Source organism: Cavia porcellus, unplaced genomic scaffold (assembly GCF_034190915.1).
Source record: "Cavia porcellus strain 051 isolate PalLab524CR breed Dunkin Hartley unplaced genomic scaffold, mCavPor4.1 scaffold_15, whole genome shotgun sequence".
In the NCBI taxonomy this organism is placed as follows: Eukaryota; Metazoa; Chordata; class Mammalia; order Rodentia; family Caviidae; genus Cavia; species Cavia porcellus.
Window position 1 is genome coordinate 9,898,675 of NW_026947498.1, and position 15,731 is coordinate 9,914,405.

Genomic DNA, 15,731 nt, shown 5'->3' on the forward strand with positions numbered 1-15,731 from the left:
CAACTGCCATAGCCTCTTGACCCACCAACTGCCTGCCTCTGCTGAGGTCACTTCTTCTCTGCTTCATGGGAGGAAGTGCCTCTAGCCAGGGGCTCCGGTCATCAGCCAGGCGCTGTCCCTGGCTGCCCCGGACCCGCACCAGCACAGACCTTGTGCTGTCTATGTGACCCCACAGACTGCACTCATCCTGCATACACCTGGGCACCTGATCCTAGAAGCAAGGCCTTGGGAGGTTACCTGGACACCTCCGTGAGACACGAACTTCATGTCCTTTGCCTCCAATGCCAGCTGCAGGCAGGTGGTCTTCCCCCAGGCCTCCGACACTCGGGTGAGCAGCTTCTGGGCCCGCTCCTCGTCCTTCCGGTAGCACTCGGTGAAGACCCCTGGCAGAGGAGGGAGAATCAGCGTCAGACTAGCAAGTGATGGCCACTGAGCCTAGGGCACCCCAGACAGAGGTGAGCATGGTCCAGATGGCCAACAGTGAGGCTGAGGGCCACAGACCCTGGCGATAGCTGAGACCCAGGGCCAGGCTCACCGATGGCTCTGAGCTCGAATTCATCCGCCAGTGCCAGCATCTCCTCCAAGCTGTCCATGTCCTCCTCCTCCTTGGACAGCTCCTTCAGGATCTTGCTGCAGGCCAGGGCGGCTGCGATGCAGTCCTGGCTCTGGAGACACAGCCCAGTGAGGACCCGGAGGGCCCAGTCAGGCCCAGTCCATCCCAGGAATCTGCCCCGATGGCAAACCAGGGATCTTGGACAGGATGGGCACTGAGCTGTGGCTTTTGTGGCCTCTGTCTCTGTAGCCACATCCCTTTCTGACAGCCATGTCCTGCCTGGCCTGTGGGAGCCACCTGCTTGCCCCACAGTCTGCCTAAGGGACAGGATAGATCCAGCACATATGCTGGTCCTCCGGGACCTTGTGGGCCTATAAGTCTCCACATGGACACAACCACCGGAAGAATCTGCACGGCAGATCTTTTAGAGCTAAGTTCTGTGTTCTCTGGGGCTGTGGGCACTGAGCCCCAGACAGTGTGGCAGACCCTACTGCCCGCCCTCCAGGGCCATGAGCTGCCCTACTTGCCCAGCTGCTGGCTGCTGGCCTAAACATCATCATGTCCACCGAGAAGAAAGCCTCCTTACCTGAGCCCAGATGATCCCCGCCAGCTCCCGGCGGTTCTGAACAACAGCCCAAATGAGAAGGTCTCGGACTGGGTCCATGGTGAAGGTGATGGTGTCCGAGGAACGCTTACAGAGGGACAGAAGGCTGACTGCCTGCATCTGGTGGGAATGGACAGTCTGAGTTCCCCAGAGGCCGCCCTCATGTCAGACTCCTGGCAGGGGGCGGGGTGGGGGCTTGCCCTGCCTTGTCAGCAGCACCTGAGGCCATTCGTAGGCACGCTGTAGCTTTAAGACCACCATCCCGGGGACAGCTGGACATACCAGAAAGAACCCACCCATTTGTCTGCTTCCCTTGCCACCCACCAGGCACTGTGCAAGGTTCCTCGGCCTTTCCCAATGCAGAGGATTCTGCACAGGTCTGAGCTCAGATCTGAGGCTGTGAGCTCCTGAGGGGAACCTCACAGCATGTCTCCTGCAGACAGAGCCACTAAAGGGGGCAGCAGGTCATGCTCAGCCCAGATAGCTGAGAGGACATTCTCATGTGGCCCAGGGACAATCTCCAGAGGTAGGGGACACCTTTTCCATATCACATGCAAAATGGCACTTCCTACAAGTGATTCTTGGAATTTCTCAAAGGCTGCCCTCATAAAGAAAATAGTTAATCTGAAACTGCAGACATAGTGAAGTGCGAGCTCTGGCCCCAGGCCTCCCAAGTATATTAATGCTCTAGCATATAAAAAGTAAAACCAAATGTGACCTTCCAAGACATGAGGACACAAATAGAGACAATAAGGAGGAAACAGAGTCACCAGAACTCCTACCAAAAAGACACTGGGCCCTGATGGACTCACAGGAGAACTACCACGCTGGCGGGAAGCAGTCCACTCTGGTCACGTAAAACCAGGTTAGAGTAAGAAAGAAAACTTCCCAAGTTTCTGCAAAGCCAGTGTAAACTGATTTGGAATGCAATGAATTGGGTACCCTGAATAAACTCAATCAAAAGCTTCACATGCTGAAGCAAAAGCCCTGAAACCCTGGGCAGAACCCAGCATCACACAGACCACGATGGCACTGCGCTCAAGCTGGGGTTCAGAACAGAAACAAACGTGTGTTCGTTCTCAGGAAGTTGATGAAAATAGTTCACCAGATCCTTCAGCCAAAGAAGAAGACCAGATGGGTCCTCTCAGGGATTAGCAGGGAGCCAGGAGGAGGGAACTCCCACAAGAAGTTCACGCAAGCACAAAAGCCAGCACAGGCTCAGCCTGGGACACCACAGGGTTCCTCCGCACGGGGCCACAGACTTCCGCACCCGCTCCTGCGGCCATCACAGGCCTGGCTGCGTATCTCACAGTGAGGGCTGGGATGCTGCCACCCCAGAATGGGAGCAGGGGACACGTGATGAGCTCAGAGTGTTGATCTCTTTGAAATGTTTTCCACTGTTTGTAATTTCAGGAAGAGGGAGTGTTCAGAGCTGAACTGTGTTCCCTAAAATCCCTACACCGAATCCCTGATCTGCAGTGTGTCCGGAGGATTTGGAGATGAAACCTGGTACCTCTTAAGCTAGCAGAGGGGCCAAAACTCCTCGTCCTCGCTTCCAACTCTCTCATCCCATCAACTTGTCGCTTTCTGAAGCAGTTCTGGAATCCTCTCTCACAAGTGTCTTTATAAAGTGTGACCAAAAATATAGTGACAGCTGCTGCTGGTGCCATCTAACACAAAAACAGGCTCACAAAAACACAACACTGTATCCTCATCCATCTCAGTCACCAGGTCTGGCACCATGCAGCTACCGGCTCCTCCCCCAAGTCAAAATGACCTGAGAGGTCAATGCTTTGAATCTATCCAGGACACCGAGGCAGCAGAACAGAGGAACTAAACACACTAGAAAGAGGACTCCAGAGCTGCTGCAGAAAGGGTAAGAAAGATGTAATAAGTGTGTTTGAAGCAAAGGAGAACATTTTCAGGAGGATTCATGGAAAAACATATTTTATGTAATTTTTAAAATGTAAATGGTCACCGCATTTTTCGATTACATCTTGTACTTAAGATGCAATCAGCAAAAAAAAAAAAAAAAGTTCAGAAGCCGGGCATGGTGGCGCACTCCTGTAATCCCAGCACTCGGCAGGCTGAGGCAGGAGGATTGTTGCAAGTTCAAGACCATCCTGGGCTACAAAGTGAGCTCAAGGCCAGCCTGCACTGCATAGAGAGACCCTGTCTCCAAAAAAAAAGATGCCATCAGGAGTTAGGATGGGGTCCTAGTCCTACAGAACTGTCTTCTTACAAGAGGAAGACGCACCAGAGATCATTGTGAAGACAGCAAAAGGTTTAGAGGGTGGCCGCCTGTGGCCGGGAGCTGGGGCCTCACCAGGAACCAGCCCTGCTGGCACCAGGAGCTCTAGCTATGCCCAAAGATGTTTCCGTAAGCCAGCAGCATGCGATACTTCACATGGCCACACAGTCTAAGGCAGGGAGCATATCTCTCGTCTAATAAAAATAGCAGCGAACCACAAACACAAAGCGCTCTGAGGACACAACCCCACCCCGCCCAGCCCTGTCACCAGCACACACATTGAGTTTGACGTGGGGCACAGATGGCGAGGATCCAAGTTGGTCAATGTGCCGGGGGTACAGCGGCTGCGTGGAGTCCCCCAGGAGCTCCCGCAACACCTGGGCCACATGGTGCATCTGCAGGCAGGGTGTGTCATTGGGCACGCTGGCCTGGCGCTCCTCAGCCAGCACCTTCTGCAGCTTGCTGTGGAATAGGCAGGAGGGCTCCAGGTTTTCGTACAGGTAGAGGAGCATGTCCCGGGTGACGAGCTCTTTCAGCTGAACCCCGTTCTCCAGGAAGAGCTTCATGAACTCTGGCTTGTTGGAGATGAGGGCAGCTACCATCGTGGGGTGCAGATCTGAGGGCTGAGAGATCACCATGGGGTGCCTGCTGACCTCGGTGAACCTGCAGTAGCTGCTGCTCTCTCCATCAGGGAGGACAGAGCCTGCCAGGTCACCACCTCCAAGGACAGAGCAGAGGCCCAGGCAGAGAACCCCAGGGTGGCCTCACTCCCAGGGTAAGATTCCCGTGGGCTCCGCATGTCCAAGATGCCAACCTTCCACTGCCACTCGTCGGTAAAGATCTCGCTGCGGGCAATGTCCACGCGATTCCATGCCACCGCCAGCTTCAACTGATGGTCCCAGTTCTCATGGCCAAAGTGGTCTTGGCTCCTCGAGGCTACGGGTGAAAGAGACAATGTGGGGCTGAGGCTGTGGCTGGCGACCCCTTGGGAGGGCAGAGAACACTGCCTCTTAGTAATGCAAAGCAGTAACCCAGCACCAGCACCCTGCTGAGACTTCCTTTCCCCCCTGACAGCCAGCCAGTGAGGGAAGCATTTTTCCCATCAGGGTCAGAGCCAGAGAACCTCATGCTCCAGGATCACTCCAGCTCACTCAGTCCCCAACTCCTGGCTGTGCCGCACCCTTGGGACAGGTAAGCAGCAACGACAGAAGAGCTCAGCCTTTAGAGAAGAGCCGCACTCTGAGAGGCGGCCCTCTGTATTAACATGCAAGGTTCAGAATTCCAAAAGCCACGACCTTCCTTTTTGGCCTCTGTTCTCTACTCACTGAAACATCTGCCTGGCCCAGGTCCTCAGGACAAGGAACCCACCTGAGCTCCTCTGCACTCTCCTCCTGTGTAACTTCTGAATCATGGATGGTTATTTGGAGAAGAGAGAAGGAACTCTGACCCTTAAGCACACCACCCAAAAAGGCCATGGAGGTGGGCCCTGCACCTGAACAAGGAACTTGGTCTATAAAGCTGCTACCATAACACAGGAGCAAGGGTCTGTGGCCTTTGAATAGACACAATTTCTTAGATAAAACACAGAAAAATGGACCATAAAAGAAAAAATTTAAAATGTCATTAAAACTTTAACCTTCTACTCCTCAAAGACATAGTGAAAAAAGCAGGCAGGAGCTGCAAAGCAGGAAGAGATATTACCAGTGCAAACACACACAACAAAAGAGTAGCCGCAGAATATACGAAGAATCCCTACAACTCGGTAGGAAGACAAATGACCAAATTAAAATGGATATAAAAGACACACACCAGTACCATCTTTTTGGAAAATAGTTTGGCAGTTGCTTACAAAGAAAAACTAGTCATTCCAGTCCTAGATAATTGACTCAAGAGAAACAGAAGCAAATAGCCGCTTCATTCCAATAGCCCCAAACTGGAATGGTTACACACTTCATGCAAGAAGAGACTGGACCACTCAGCAGGAAAAAGAAGCACCATTCTGATACACACAATCCCACGAGTGCAACTCAGAAACAATACACTGAACAACAGGCACAAGATGGGGTGAAGCCAGTGTACAACTGCATGAAGCTACCTTTGCTCTACTGGGACAGTCTTTATTTCTCCCACCCTTCTGCAGGACACTTTCACCAGATACAGAATTCTTGACTGACAGTTTCCTTTACTGCTTTGACTACAACGTCCAACTCACTGCCCTCTGCTTTTGAGTTTCTGGGAGAATCCTATAGACAGTGGTACCCAGGAACCATGGTATATGACACTGACCCTCCCTCACTGATCAGAAGTATTTGTCTCTGGCTTTTAGACAGTCGGTTACCACATGGCTCAGAGCGTGGCTGTTCATACATCTTAGCAGGACTCTGCTGGGCTTCATGGGTGGCAGGAGGCAGTGGTGACATGGCCCATGCCAGCTGCCTGCTAACCAGTGTGTCTGACAGAAGGGGGACTGTGCCACCTTGGGGTGGGCGCCTTCTGCCAAGCCCCATTTGGCCTCACTCCCCTTGGCCCTCACCTTTCAGCAAGGCTTGCAGGATGGCCACATCCACATCCTGCTGACCATCCTTGCCTTCCCGGAAGATGGTCAGCAGCTGCCGCTTCCGGACAATGTCTTGGATCTGCAACAAACATTTTCCAAGTGGCATACAAATGTCCCAAGGCCCAACACAGAGCCCTGGAACACAAGTCCTGCCTTCTCTGGTGGCCTGGCCACTTCCTCTCACCTCAACTAGTAAAGCCACAACATTTGTGGGCCAAGCACACACAGGGGGAGAACATAGCCCAGCGTAGAGAATCCTCACCCGATGACCGTGATAACATGGTATTTGGGACATCAGCATGGCTGAGTGTGAGACTTCTCCTCCTGGCCCTCCTGCCTGAACCCCAGCCACTCCTCACCCTCCTGCCTACCTGTCTGTGTATCTATCCATCACCCATGCCCGTATCCATCCTGTCTCCTTGTGTGCCCATCATCTACCTACCCATGCAGCCATGGCTCTAAACATGGCTCTATCCATGTTTCTGTCTGTCTGTCTGTGTATCTATCTATACATGTATCTATACACCTAACCATTTACCCATCATCCATCTGTCTATACATGTATCCATCTCTCCAGTCATCCACCCACCCATCCATCCATGTATCCTTCCATCCACTCATCTATCCACCTATCCATACATCTACCCATCCATTCCTCATTCCATCTGTTCATCCACCCATCCACCTATCTATCCACCATGGGTCTATTTTATCTACCATCTATCTATGTCTGCCCATCCATACATCTGCTCATTCACTGGTATGAGCGATACATTGTGTCAACCTGAGAAGTTTAGAAGTTTAACTAAGAGGCCCAGCAGGGAGCCAGAATCCTTACTTTGTAGATATTCCCAGGCTGTGCAAAAGGAGGGCACAGAGGTGATGTCAGTGCTATACCCCCTCTGCTTACAATATAAGGGAGGTAAAGAGGCTTGTTCTCCCTGCTTCTGCTCATGTTGCTTGGCTGTCTTCTGCCACCTTGAATTGTTACCCCTGTGCCATGCCACCCTGCCTTGGAGCCATCCAATTATGGACTGAAACCTCCACAAACTGTGAGCAAATAAACCTTTTCTTGCTTAATTTTGGGTATCGGGTGTTTTGTTTCAGCAATGAAAGAAAAGTTACCAAGACACCAGTTATCTAGCAGTCTATCTGTGTCCTGTGACAACGTGTCCTGGCAGCCATGCCTGCTGCCAGCTGCTCCTCCCCCAAATCCCTACACCCGTGGCCAAGGTGGGTGCTGCACATCTGCATTGTACTGCAGATTTCCTGCTGATCCTGAAAGAAGCCTCAGACCCTGCCCCGTTCCCTAGGCCACGCCAGCCTCCCTGACCTTCCCTCCTCTTAGACTCGCACGTTGCCCCACCCCCAGGGACACCCCCACATCCTACCATCTCTAAGCACCCACTGTCCCCCACCTCTCAACATCACTAAGGCCTGGATGTTTTCTCGTCCCTGACCATCCTGCTTCACAGCAACTTCAAAGCTTCCTATGCTGGACGTGGTGGAGCACACCTGTAATCCCAGCACTTGGGAGCCTGAGGCAGGAGGATTGGCATACATTTGAGACCAGCCTCGACTACACAGTGAGTTCAAGATCAGCCTGAACTGCATAGTGAAATCCTGTCTCAAAAAAAAGGCACTCCCCAAAAAAGCTTCCTGGGCTCCCTCTCCACTCCCTACCCCCTCCAGGTGCAGCAGCATCTCCTGGGTTTAACGTGGTCGTGTTCTCCCACGGCAGCTGCCAATTTCACCCCCAGATGTGCTCCACTGTGTGTGTGCACCCACCCCATCCTGCCCAGGACACAGCCACGCCGAGAGCAGCCGGCCTACCACCAACCCTGAGGCCGCCAGAGACAGAGGCTGTGGAAGGAACAGCCTGATCGTTTCTTGCAGCAGGACTCAGAGCACCTGGTCACCTCCTCACCAAAATGAGATGCGTTTGTGCCAAACACCACTGTCAAGACCTGGACTTGACAACCCAGAGTGGACTGAAAACAAAATAAGCAGCTTCCAACGGCCGTGGTTAGATGCAGTTCTGAGAACCACCTGAATAATTTATTAACTAGCAGGAAAAGGGCCCCGTCTGCCAGACAGGGAGCAGGGAGGCTGGGGCAGAGCCATGGCGTTACAATCCTCATTTATGCTATTACCCTGCTGGACAAACAATCTCACAGACCATAGATCGAGTCACTCTGAACCTCAGTAACGCTAACCCAAGGTCACCATGCAACCCGAGGCACACAGTCAACCAATCAGAGCCCACCTCTGGGCCAGGGCCTCTCAGACACCTGCAGTCCACAAGCAGTGACCCGCTGTGTCAGCTCCCGTGCATCCCTGCGGTCTGTGGCCAGTGTCCCCTGGTCCACCCACAGGACCCAAATCAGCTCAGCCAGAGCCAGAGCCAGCTCCTCACTGCCCTGAAAGCACCTATAGCTTTGTGTGTGGCAGCTGGACTTTCGGCCACCAGGGTTACTTTAACAGCTATGTGAAAGGAAAGGCAATCCCAACTGCCTTGCCAACAACTTACTGTAGAGGAAACTGAGGAACAGAGAGACTCCTACATACCCACCCCAGCTCCTGCCAGGAAACAGTACCAGCACGGGACCTGCAGGTGCTCCCCCTACCCGGGCTGGGCTGGAGCTCTGGGGACGAGGAGGGCTGACCTGCCCCTGTCCTTACACAAAACCCTTGCAGAGCTCTCCGGGAGCACCCACAGTCCCGCCTCTGGGCTGAGGAGTCAGCGCTTCTGAGGCTACTCCAAGCAGCTCCAGAGGCACTGTGAGTGCTGGCCAAGCTGGGCCACATGCTGCTGGCTGTCCCCTGCCCACCTGAGCCCCATAGCCCTGTCACTCTCACAGGGCCTCCCTGTCCCCCACCTCGCTTTGGCACAGTGCTGTCTTCTCCCCAGAATGATGCCCTGGAGCCCGCAGTGTCCCACCCTGCACTGAGAATTCTGTTTTGAGTCCCTCTGGTCCTGGGGGCCGCCTCACACTGGTAACCAGGCCACTGCCTCACCTTTTTGGTCCACTCCACGATGCTGCCCTCGGTGAAGGTCTCAAACAGCTCCTGGAAAAGCTCACTCAGCTTCTGCTGGATCAGGCCGATGGTGATGTCAGACACTGGCAGACTGGCCACCTGAGCAATGACGTCGGCCACGCGGCCCGAGCCCTCCACGATGACACAGGGTGTGCCGTGGGTGACGGCGTTGTAGATGGTCTGCGAAGTCAAGTCAACCAGGCCTGTGTGAGCTGCTGCAGCCCGCCTGGCTCTGCGATCCCAAACCTGACCCCCACTGCAGCAGCTGTGGCAGGGAGGACTCCACAGAGGCAACTGCCTTCACCACTGGGTGACATTCCAGTGCTCCAGGGACAGGAGCCTCCTGACATCACATGGGGCACCTGTCTAATGTATCCCCTGTTCGGGCCAGGAATAAAGGGTTTCAAGACATCCCCATGGTCTGGCGGAAGTCTCCGCTGCACAGATCAGGAGTTACCAAGGCCCCAGGAGCCAGGACCATGGAGACAGCCCACAGCACGTGCCGTGGCACCACCCAGCAGGAGTGCCTGCAGTGCCTGAGGCTGCCCAGGCAATGGAGACGGGATGCTCCCCAGGTCCCAGCCAGCCAGGAGGCCCAGAGCTGCGGTCATGAGAGTGGGATATTTTCTACAGCCCACAAACTAAATAACCTTGCTCTGAACCCATGGGTTCCTATTATAGATGGTGTCATATTTAGATGTCATAGGCGCTGGGACTCATATTTAGATGTCCCCCTAAGCCTCCTGAGATCACAGGCAGTTTTGGAAGGTGACTGGATCATGGGCTCAGGCTGACTGCTGAGGGGGCGGGGCCTGGTGGGAGAAGCAGTCCCTGGGCGTGGCCTGGAAGGGGCGGGGCTCCACTCTTGGCTCTCTGTTTCTTCCTCTGCATGCCCTGAGCAGCTCTCCTGTCAGGCCAGCTCCCTTGAAGCCAGGTGACATGGACTGAAATCTCTACAGACTGAGAGCCAGATGCACTTCTGTGAATTGTGGGCTTTGGGTACTGGGTCTCAGCCATGGGGAAGTGGGTGACCCAGAGGGAGGTGGCTGGAATGGTAGAGGAGGTGGGCTCGGGAAGAAAAGCCATGAAACAACCATTCAAGCCACCTGACAAGTCTGCTCCACACACATCGGGCCAGGCCCCTTCCAGAAGGGGCAGTTCCCCCTCCCCGCTTACCCAGGCCCATTTGGAGCTGCTCTGGTACCACACAGGCTGACCACCCTCCTACTGCATGGCCACCAGCATTTCCCCCACCCCCTGGAAAGGTCCCTGTCACACAGTGGGTCTCCACCCCTCCACCTCCCTGGGACAGCTCCCCACCCTGAGTGTCCCCCACAGAGGCAGCAGCCACTCACGTTCAGTGTGCCAGGGCCCCCCTCCAGCACCACACAGACAATGGGAATCTTGATGGCCACACCTGGAAAAGACGGGTCACTGAGGGAGTCATTTCCCCATCCCGGGCTCCAGCCTACTGCCCCGTGCCAGTGTCAGCCCCAGGACAAGTAATGAGTAACACCCAGCTTCTTAAAGTGGCCACTCCACTTGGTCCTGTCCTGCCCCAGTTCACTTGGACTGCCTGTCCTCTCTCCCAGCGGGGCACGACAGCCAGCCTGCTGTTCTCTACAAGCTCACTGTGGTGCCCAAGGGGGTGCCTCCAGCAGGCGCCTAACCCACCCTGGGGGGCAGTCACAGCAGGAGCCCCACCCCAAGCCCTCTGCCCACCCAGCAGCCAGGGTCACCGGAGATACCTCAGGAACCCTTCCGGGGCACAAACTCCATCCAAGCGGGACAGCGGCCCTGCCTGCTCCATGCCCACCCAGCACACTTGTTCAGAGCAGGAGTCTCCAAGTAAGGTCCCCACCCATGGCAACATGCAAGAAGCTCAAATTCCCATCCCACCCAGACCTGCAGTCAGACCCCGAGACAGCGCTCTGACACCTGCGACAACTTCAAGCCACCGCCCCAACTTCCCCTCATTGCAGATGTCCAGCACCTGTGCCTTGGAGCATGTGTGACATCCCCATGTCCCCCCCCCCCCAGGTCCCGACCCACCCTTAGGTAGGGAAGTCAAGCTCAGAGTTCTGACGTCTCCTGTCCTGGCTTCTGAACCCAACGCCGGGCCAGAGGCCTGAAAGGGCTGTGGGACTTTGTTACCCAAGGGAGCTTGGACACAGCGGGGCCCTCACTGAGTTCCCATCCTGAGCTGAGGGAAGGGGGAATGGGGCAAGGGAGAAGAGCACTGCAGCCTCTTAGCCATGGGGCCAGCCTCTCACCTCCTCTCTCCTTCGTCTGCTCAGATATGAACTTCTCCAGCTGAATCCGAAGGGGAATCTCCACCCCATACTGGCCGTGTGTCCCATTGTCCACCAGGATGAAGTGGGAGTGGTTGCTGTCTAGGCAGGTCAGGTTCCCTTGGCCTTCCTCGTCCAGGACATACTCGGCGTGGTGGCTTTCCTGGGGATCCAGGGGCTAGAAAAACGAGGAATGGTCCCCAAGACATAGACTCCTGGGCTCAGGAACCCACCAATATCACCTTGCTGGCTCAAAGGGTCCTCAAAGATGTGGTTAAATTAAGGATGTGGACATGGAAAACTGACTGGGGTTATCTGGGCAGGACCTCAGCACCGTCACACAGGTCCTTATATGACAGGCAGAGCGGGTCAACAGCAAGGGAAGTCAGAGGCTGAAGGAGGTGACCGGCCACGACCAGAGGGAAAACTGCAGCCTCCGGAAACCAGAGGAAGCGGATCCCTCCTGCAGCCTTGCAGGTGGTGGCCCTGCCTGGCACCTGATGCAGGCCAGACGGTGCTAATGTCAGAGCCGTCCCTCCACACAGGTGACAGGAGGGTTTCTGCTACTTTCAGAGATGTGGCGATGTTATGGCTGCCACCAGAATCCAGGGCTTATTTGGTGACAATAAGTGGGTTGCGGCTGTGACGAACCCTAAGCCTATTGATGAAGCTTCAGAAATGAAATGGCTTGGGGGCTCTCGAGAGGAAAAGTGTCCATTTCCCTGAGAAGACTCTTGGTGGACACAGTGACCAAGACGTTGCTGGTAGCAACACAGGACGAGAAGGAGCACAGTAAAGGAAGCTCATGATGTGGAAGAAAACACGAGTCACCCAACACAAAAACAAACAGAACTCCACATGATAGATCTGGGGATTTAGCTGTGACTTCAAGCCAAGCACTGAAGGTGCGACCTGAGTTCCTCTCTCTGCTTCTCATAAGAAGGAAACATAAATCACAGGGAGGACCGTGGAGCAGAATGGAGCCAGGACCCAGGGACATTCCTGGCCTGGCTAGATTGCACAGAGTTAAAGATGAATAGATTCACTGCTAACACCACACCCCAGGGAGAGGGCCAAAGGAGCTGACCGACAGCTTTTCCTGGGACGCGGGGCCAGACTTGGCACCATGCATCACCCGACACCCCAGCAGAAGCCTAGGACAGAGACAGCACAGCCCCCAGAAGGACTTGCCCGTGCAGGAGCACGAAGCCCTGTACCACTCAGGGATTCTGTAAACATCACAGCAGCAGGAAAGACTCCGCACTGACAGGGACGGGGACAAGGAGGTCTGGCACAGAAATGGACTGAAAACCCTGAGGAGAGGGAAGACGGGGCCCCCACAGGGGACGGTCCCCTGGGCTGCATCCCTGGCGGTTTTCCCTGCTGGATTCTCAGTTGCTTGGAACCCAGAACCTCCACGTCTCCTTTCAGTATGAGCACATCTGTACCAGGACCCAGCACTCGTCCTCCCCCCTCCATCTGCATAAGTAGATGGCGTGTTTCTGGTCTCACATGTGCATGCCCACAAGAAGAGACCACACCACACCTGCTTGTTGTGCAATCCAGGAACTATGAGCTGGTGATGCAGATGTGAAATTTGGAACTTTGAGCTTTGAGTGGATGCTAAGATGAGCCAAGAAGCTGAGGAGCTGGGGTGTTGGAGTGGGTATGTTCTGCATGCGGGAAGGACAAGAGCCCTCAAAGCCAGAGGGTGAATCACAGTCACACCACAGCTGTCAACAAATCCTAACCCCTGGAACTGTTGTGACCCCTTATCTGATGTCAGTTCAGGATCTGGATGTGAAGAGAGGATCCTCCAGTCTGAGTGGGTCCTGAATGTCACCCAGTGTCCCCTAGAAAGCTCGTTTTGTCACGGCAGCTATGGACACTGACCGGGGACGGCCACTGGGCTCATATCCTCCACTGCCCACAGAGAACGGAGTGACAGAGTGACGGGAGCCCTATCTGAGCTCAGAATATGAGGAAAGCAGGGCAATCATCAGCACTCAACCTCTTGTGCCTCAGTTTCCCACTCTGTAACATGGGCAAGCACGACAGAAGATGCCCAGAACGACATCTGATTCCACAAGAGGAGGATGACAGTCACGGGAGCAGTGTGTGTGCTCACTGCACTCTTGACTCAGGAACTTCTTCCCCAGGGAGGCTCCTCACGTTCCTCCCATTGTGGGCAGTCACGGGGACAATGTCCCCCACCTTCCCGGCTTCCAGTGAAGCTCAGGTTTCCTTGCTGTGCCATCCCTGGCATTGTGAGAAAACCCTGCCCAGCGAATCGGACTCTGCCAGCCCTGGCCGCCACTGTAGGGCAACAGCTTCTCCCAAGGCCGCCAGTCACAAGGTCTCCATCTTCAGCCTCTAAGGGCACTTGCCACGCTCTCACTGGGGAGTCACAGCACCCGGGACCCTGGATAAGTCACCTCCTTCCCCTGCATCCCTTCTGTCCTCTCAGAATGGCTGCAGGATGCACCCTTCTGGGCACACAATGCTGGTCCCACATCACCGAGCCCATGACCTGCAGGGAGGACCCCTGCTCGGATGCCCATCCCCCCACTGGGTCCCTCCCGTGTGCCCCTGGAAGCACCTGGGGAGACCCTGCACCCTGCGCCACTCCTCTGATGCCAGGGTGGCCACTCACCATTGGCCGGACCAGCCCCTCCCGGTTGTGGATGGTGCCCCATGTGGCCACGCCGATGGTGATGACCTCTCCGTCCTTGTAGCTGCTGCTCAGGCTGAAGTCACGCACCGCCTCACCCACCTGCTTCATCACGCCAGCGTGGGAGCCCCCAGTGATGATCCAGGCCCCTACAGGAGAATGCAGGCTTGGGCCGGGCTCTGGGTGTCACTGTGCACCTGCCCTCCAGGACACTGGCCCCAGAGGCTCCCGAGAGGATACACATTGGACCTCAAAGAATCTGCAGGTTAAGGCTCCGGAACCAAGGGCCTCTGTGTTACAAAGAAGAGGGGCAGAGGGGCAGGGGCAGAGACCCCGACTTCCCCTCATACCACCCCCACCCTGCTGGGCACCCTGTCGCAGTCTCAGGTTTTACAGGGATCCCTCTGGTCTCTCCATCTCAGGATGTGCACAGGCCCCACTGCCTGCTGCCATGGGGCTCTCTACAGCCCTAGGCTGGTCCCTCTTCCACCTGTGTCTGTCCTGGCCAGCAGCTGCCTGGTCACTGCATGCAGGAGGGTGAGGGCTGGGCACTGGAGCTCGTCACATTGTCCTTGAGTTACACATAGGCTGCTGCCCAGCCTGAGTCCCACAGTGAGGTGGCTGGGGCCACAGCCCCTACCACGTGAGTGACCAGCCTGTCTGCTGTTGCTGCAGCCTCAGAAACTGAAGCCTAAAAGCTAGGGCTCGAGCATTCCTTATAGCCCCAGCACTCAGGAGGATGAGGCAAGAAGATTCCAAATTCAAACTCAGAGTGGGCACCTTAGTGACAAGATCCTGTCCCAAAGAATTTAAAGAATTACAATTTAAAGGGCTGGGTATGTAGCCCAGTACAAAGGTCCTGAGTTCAGTCCCTGGTCATGAAAAAAAAGAAAGCAGAGGAAGAGGAAAAAACAGGGGTGCTTGCTGTCATAAAAATAAAACACGACATGTGGTAGTGGCGCTGGGTGGAAAGCAGGCAGTAAAGACACTGGAAGTGAAGGTAGTGGATGTCAGAGCGTCAAGCCAGACATGGTGGCTCCCACATCCTGGATTCCAGCATTCAGGAGGCTGAGGCAGGACAGCACAAGTGCAAGGCCAGCCTGGGCTACATAGCGAGACCCTATTTCCAGAAGGAAGGAAGGAGAGAGAGAGAGAGAGAGAGAGAGAGAGAGAGAGAGAGAGAGAGAGAGAGAGAAGAAGAAGAAGAAGAAGAAGAAGAAGAAGAAGAAGAAGAAGAAGAAGAAGAAGAAGAAGAAGAAGAAGAAGAAGAAAAGAAAAGACAAGACAGACATGGTGTGAAGAGGAGGCAAAGAAGACTCGAGGGCTGAGAACACACCTGGAGGAAGGTTAGCGGCCCAGAGCCGAGCTCCACTGACCGGGTGGAGAAAAGCTTTGGTCACTCTGTGAGCAAGGATGGAGGGAGAGGGCGCAGCCCAGGACCCCTGAGACTCACAACCCACAGGGCAAGCACTGTGGAAACTCAGCCCCAGCTCTGCACGGGCCACGCCCCGTGAGGCCACTGCACCCTTCACAAAGCCAGAGCCCAGGAAGGACATCACCACCTCGGCCCACGGGAGCCATCAGGCCTGCATGACCAGCTAGGGGACTGTGGTGTCTACCCAGCCAAGCCACCCGAGGGGACCTGGAAGCCCCCTGGACTCCACAGTGGCCAGGGCATTGGGTTCCACATCACCCACAGGGCCTTAGGCCCCTTTGTGTCTCTCACCCAAGGTGTGATCTCGGTAAGCCGTCTAACACTAGAGAG

At 55.1% G+C, this 15,731-nt stretch overlaps 1 protein-coding gene across 3 annotated transcripts in view; it reads right to left on the reverse strand.

Moving 5' to 3' along the window:
* The window catches only part of Trpm2 (transient receptor potential cation channel subfamily M member 2), a 51,033-nt gene that overhangs the window by 23,995 nt on the left and 11,307 nt on the right, over window positions 1–15,731 (reverse strand). For all 3 annotated transcript variants that reach the window (XR_010039333.1, XM_013146058.3, XM_013146059.3), the window contains exons 6-15: window positions 13,949–14,115; window positions 11,278–11,473; window positions 10,360–10,421; window positions 8,984–9,184; window positions 5,942–6,044; window positions 4,223–4,344; window positions 3,687–4,031; window positions 1,140–1,277; window positions 536–665; window positions 238–383 (exon numbers count right to left, since the gene is read on the reverse strand). Coding sequence is in view for 2 of the 3 variants with exons in the window: in XM_013146058.3 (XP_013001512.1) it covers window positions 238–383; window positions 536–665; window positions 1,140–1,277; window positions 3,687–4,031; window positions 4,223–4,344; window positions 5,942–6,044; window positions 8,984–9,184; window positions 10,360–10,421; window positions 11,278–11,473; window positions 13,949–14,115 (1,610 nt within the window). In the remaining variant the exon portion in view is untranslated. The remainder of the gene's footprint in view (window positions 1–237; window positions 384–535; window positions 666–1,139; window positions 1,278–3,686; window positions 4,032–4,222; window positions 4,345–5,941; window positions 6,045–8,983; window positions 9,185–10,359; window positions 10,422–11,277; window positions 11,474–13,948; window positions 14,116–15,731) is intronic.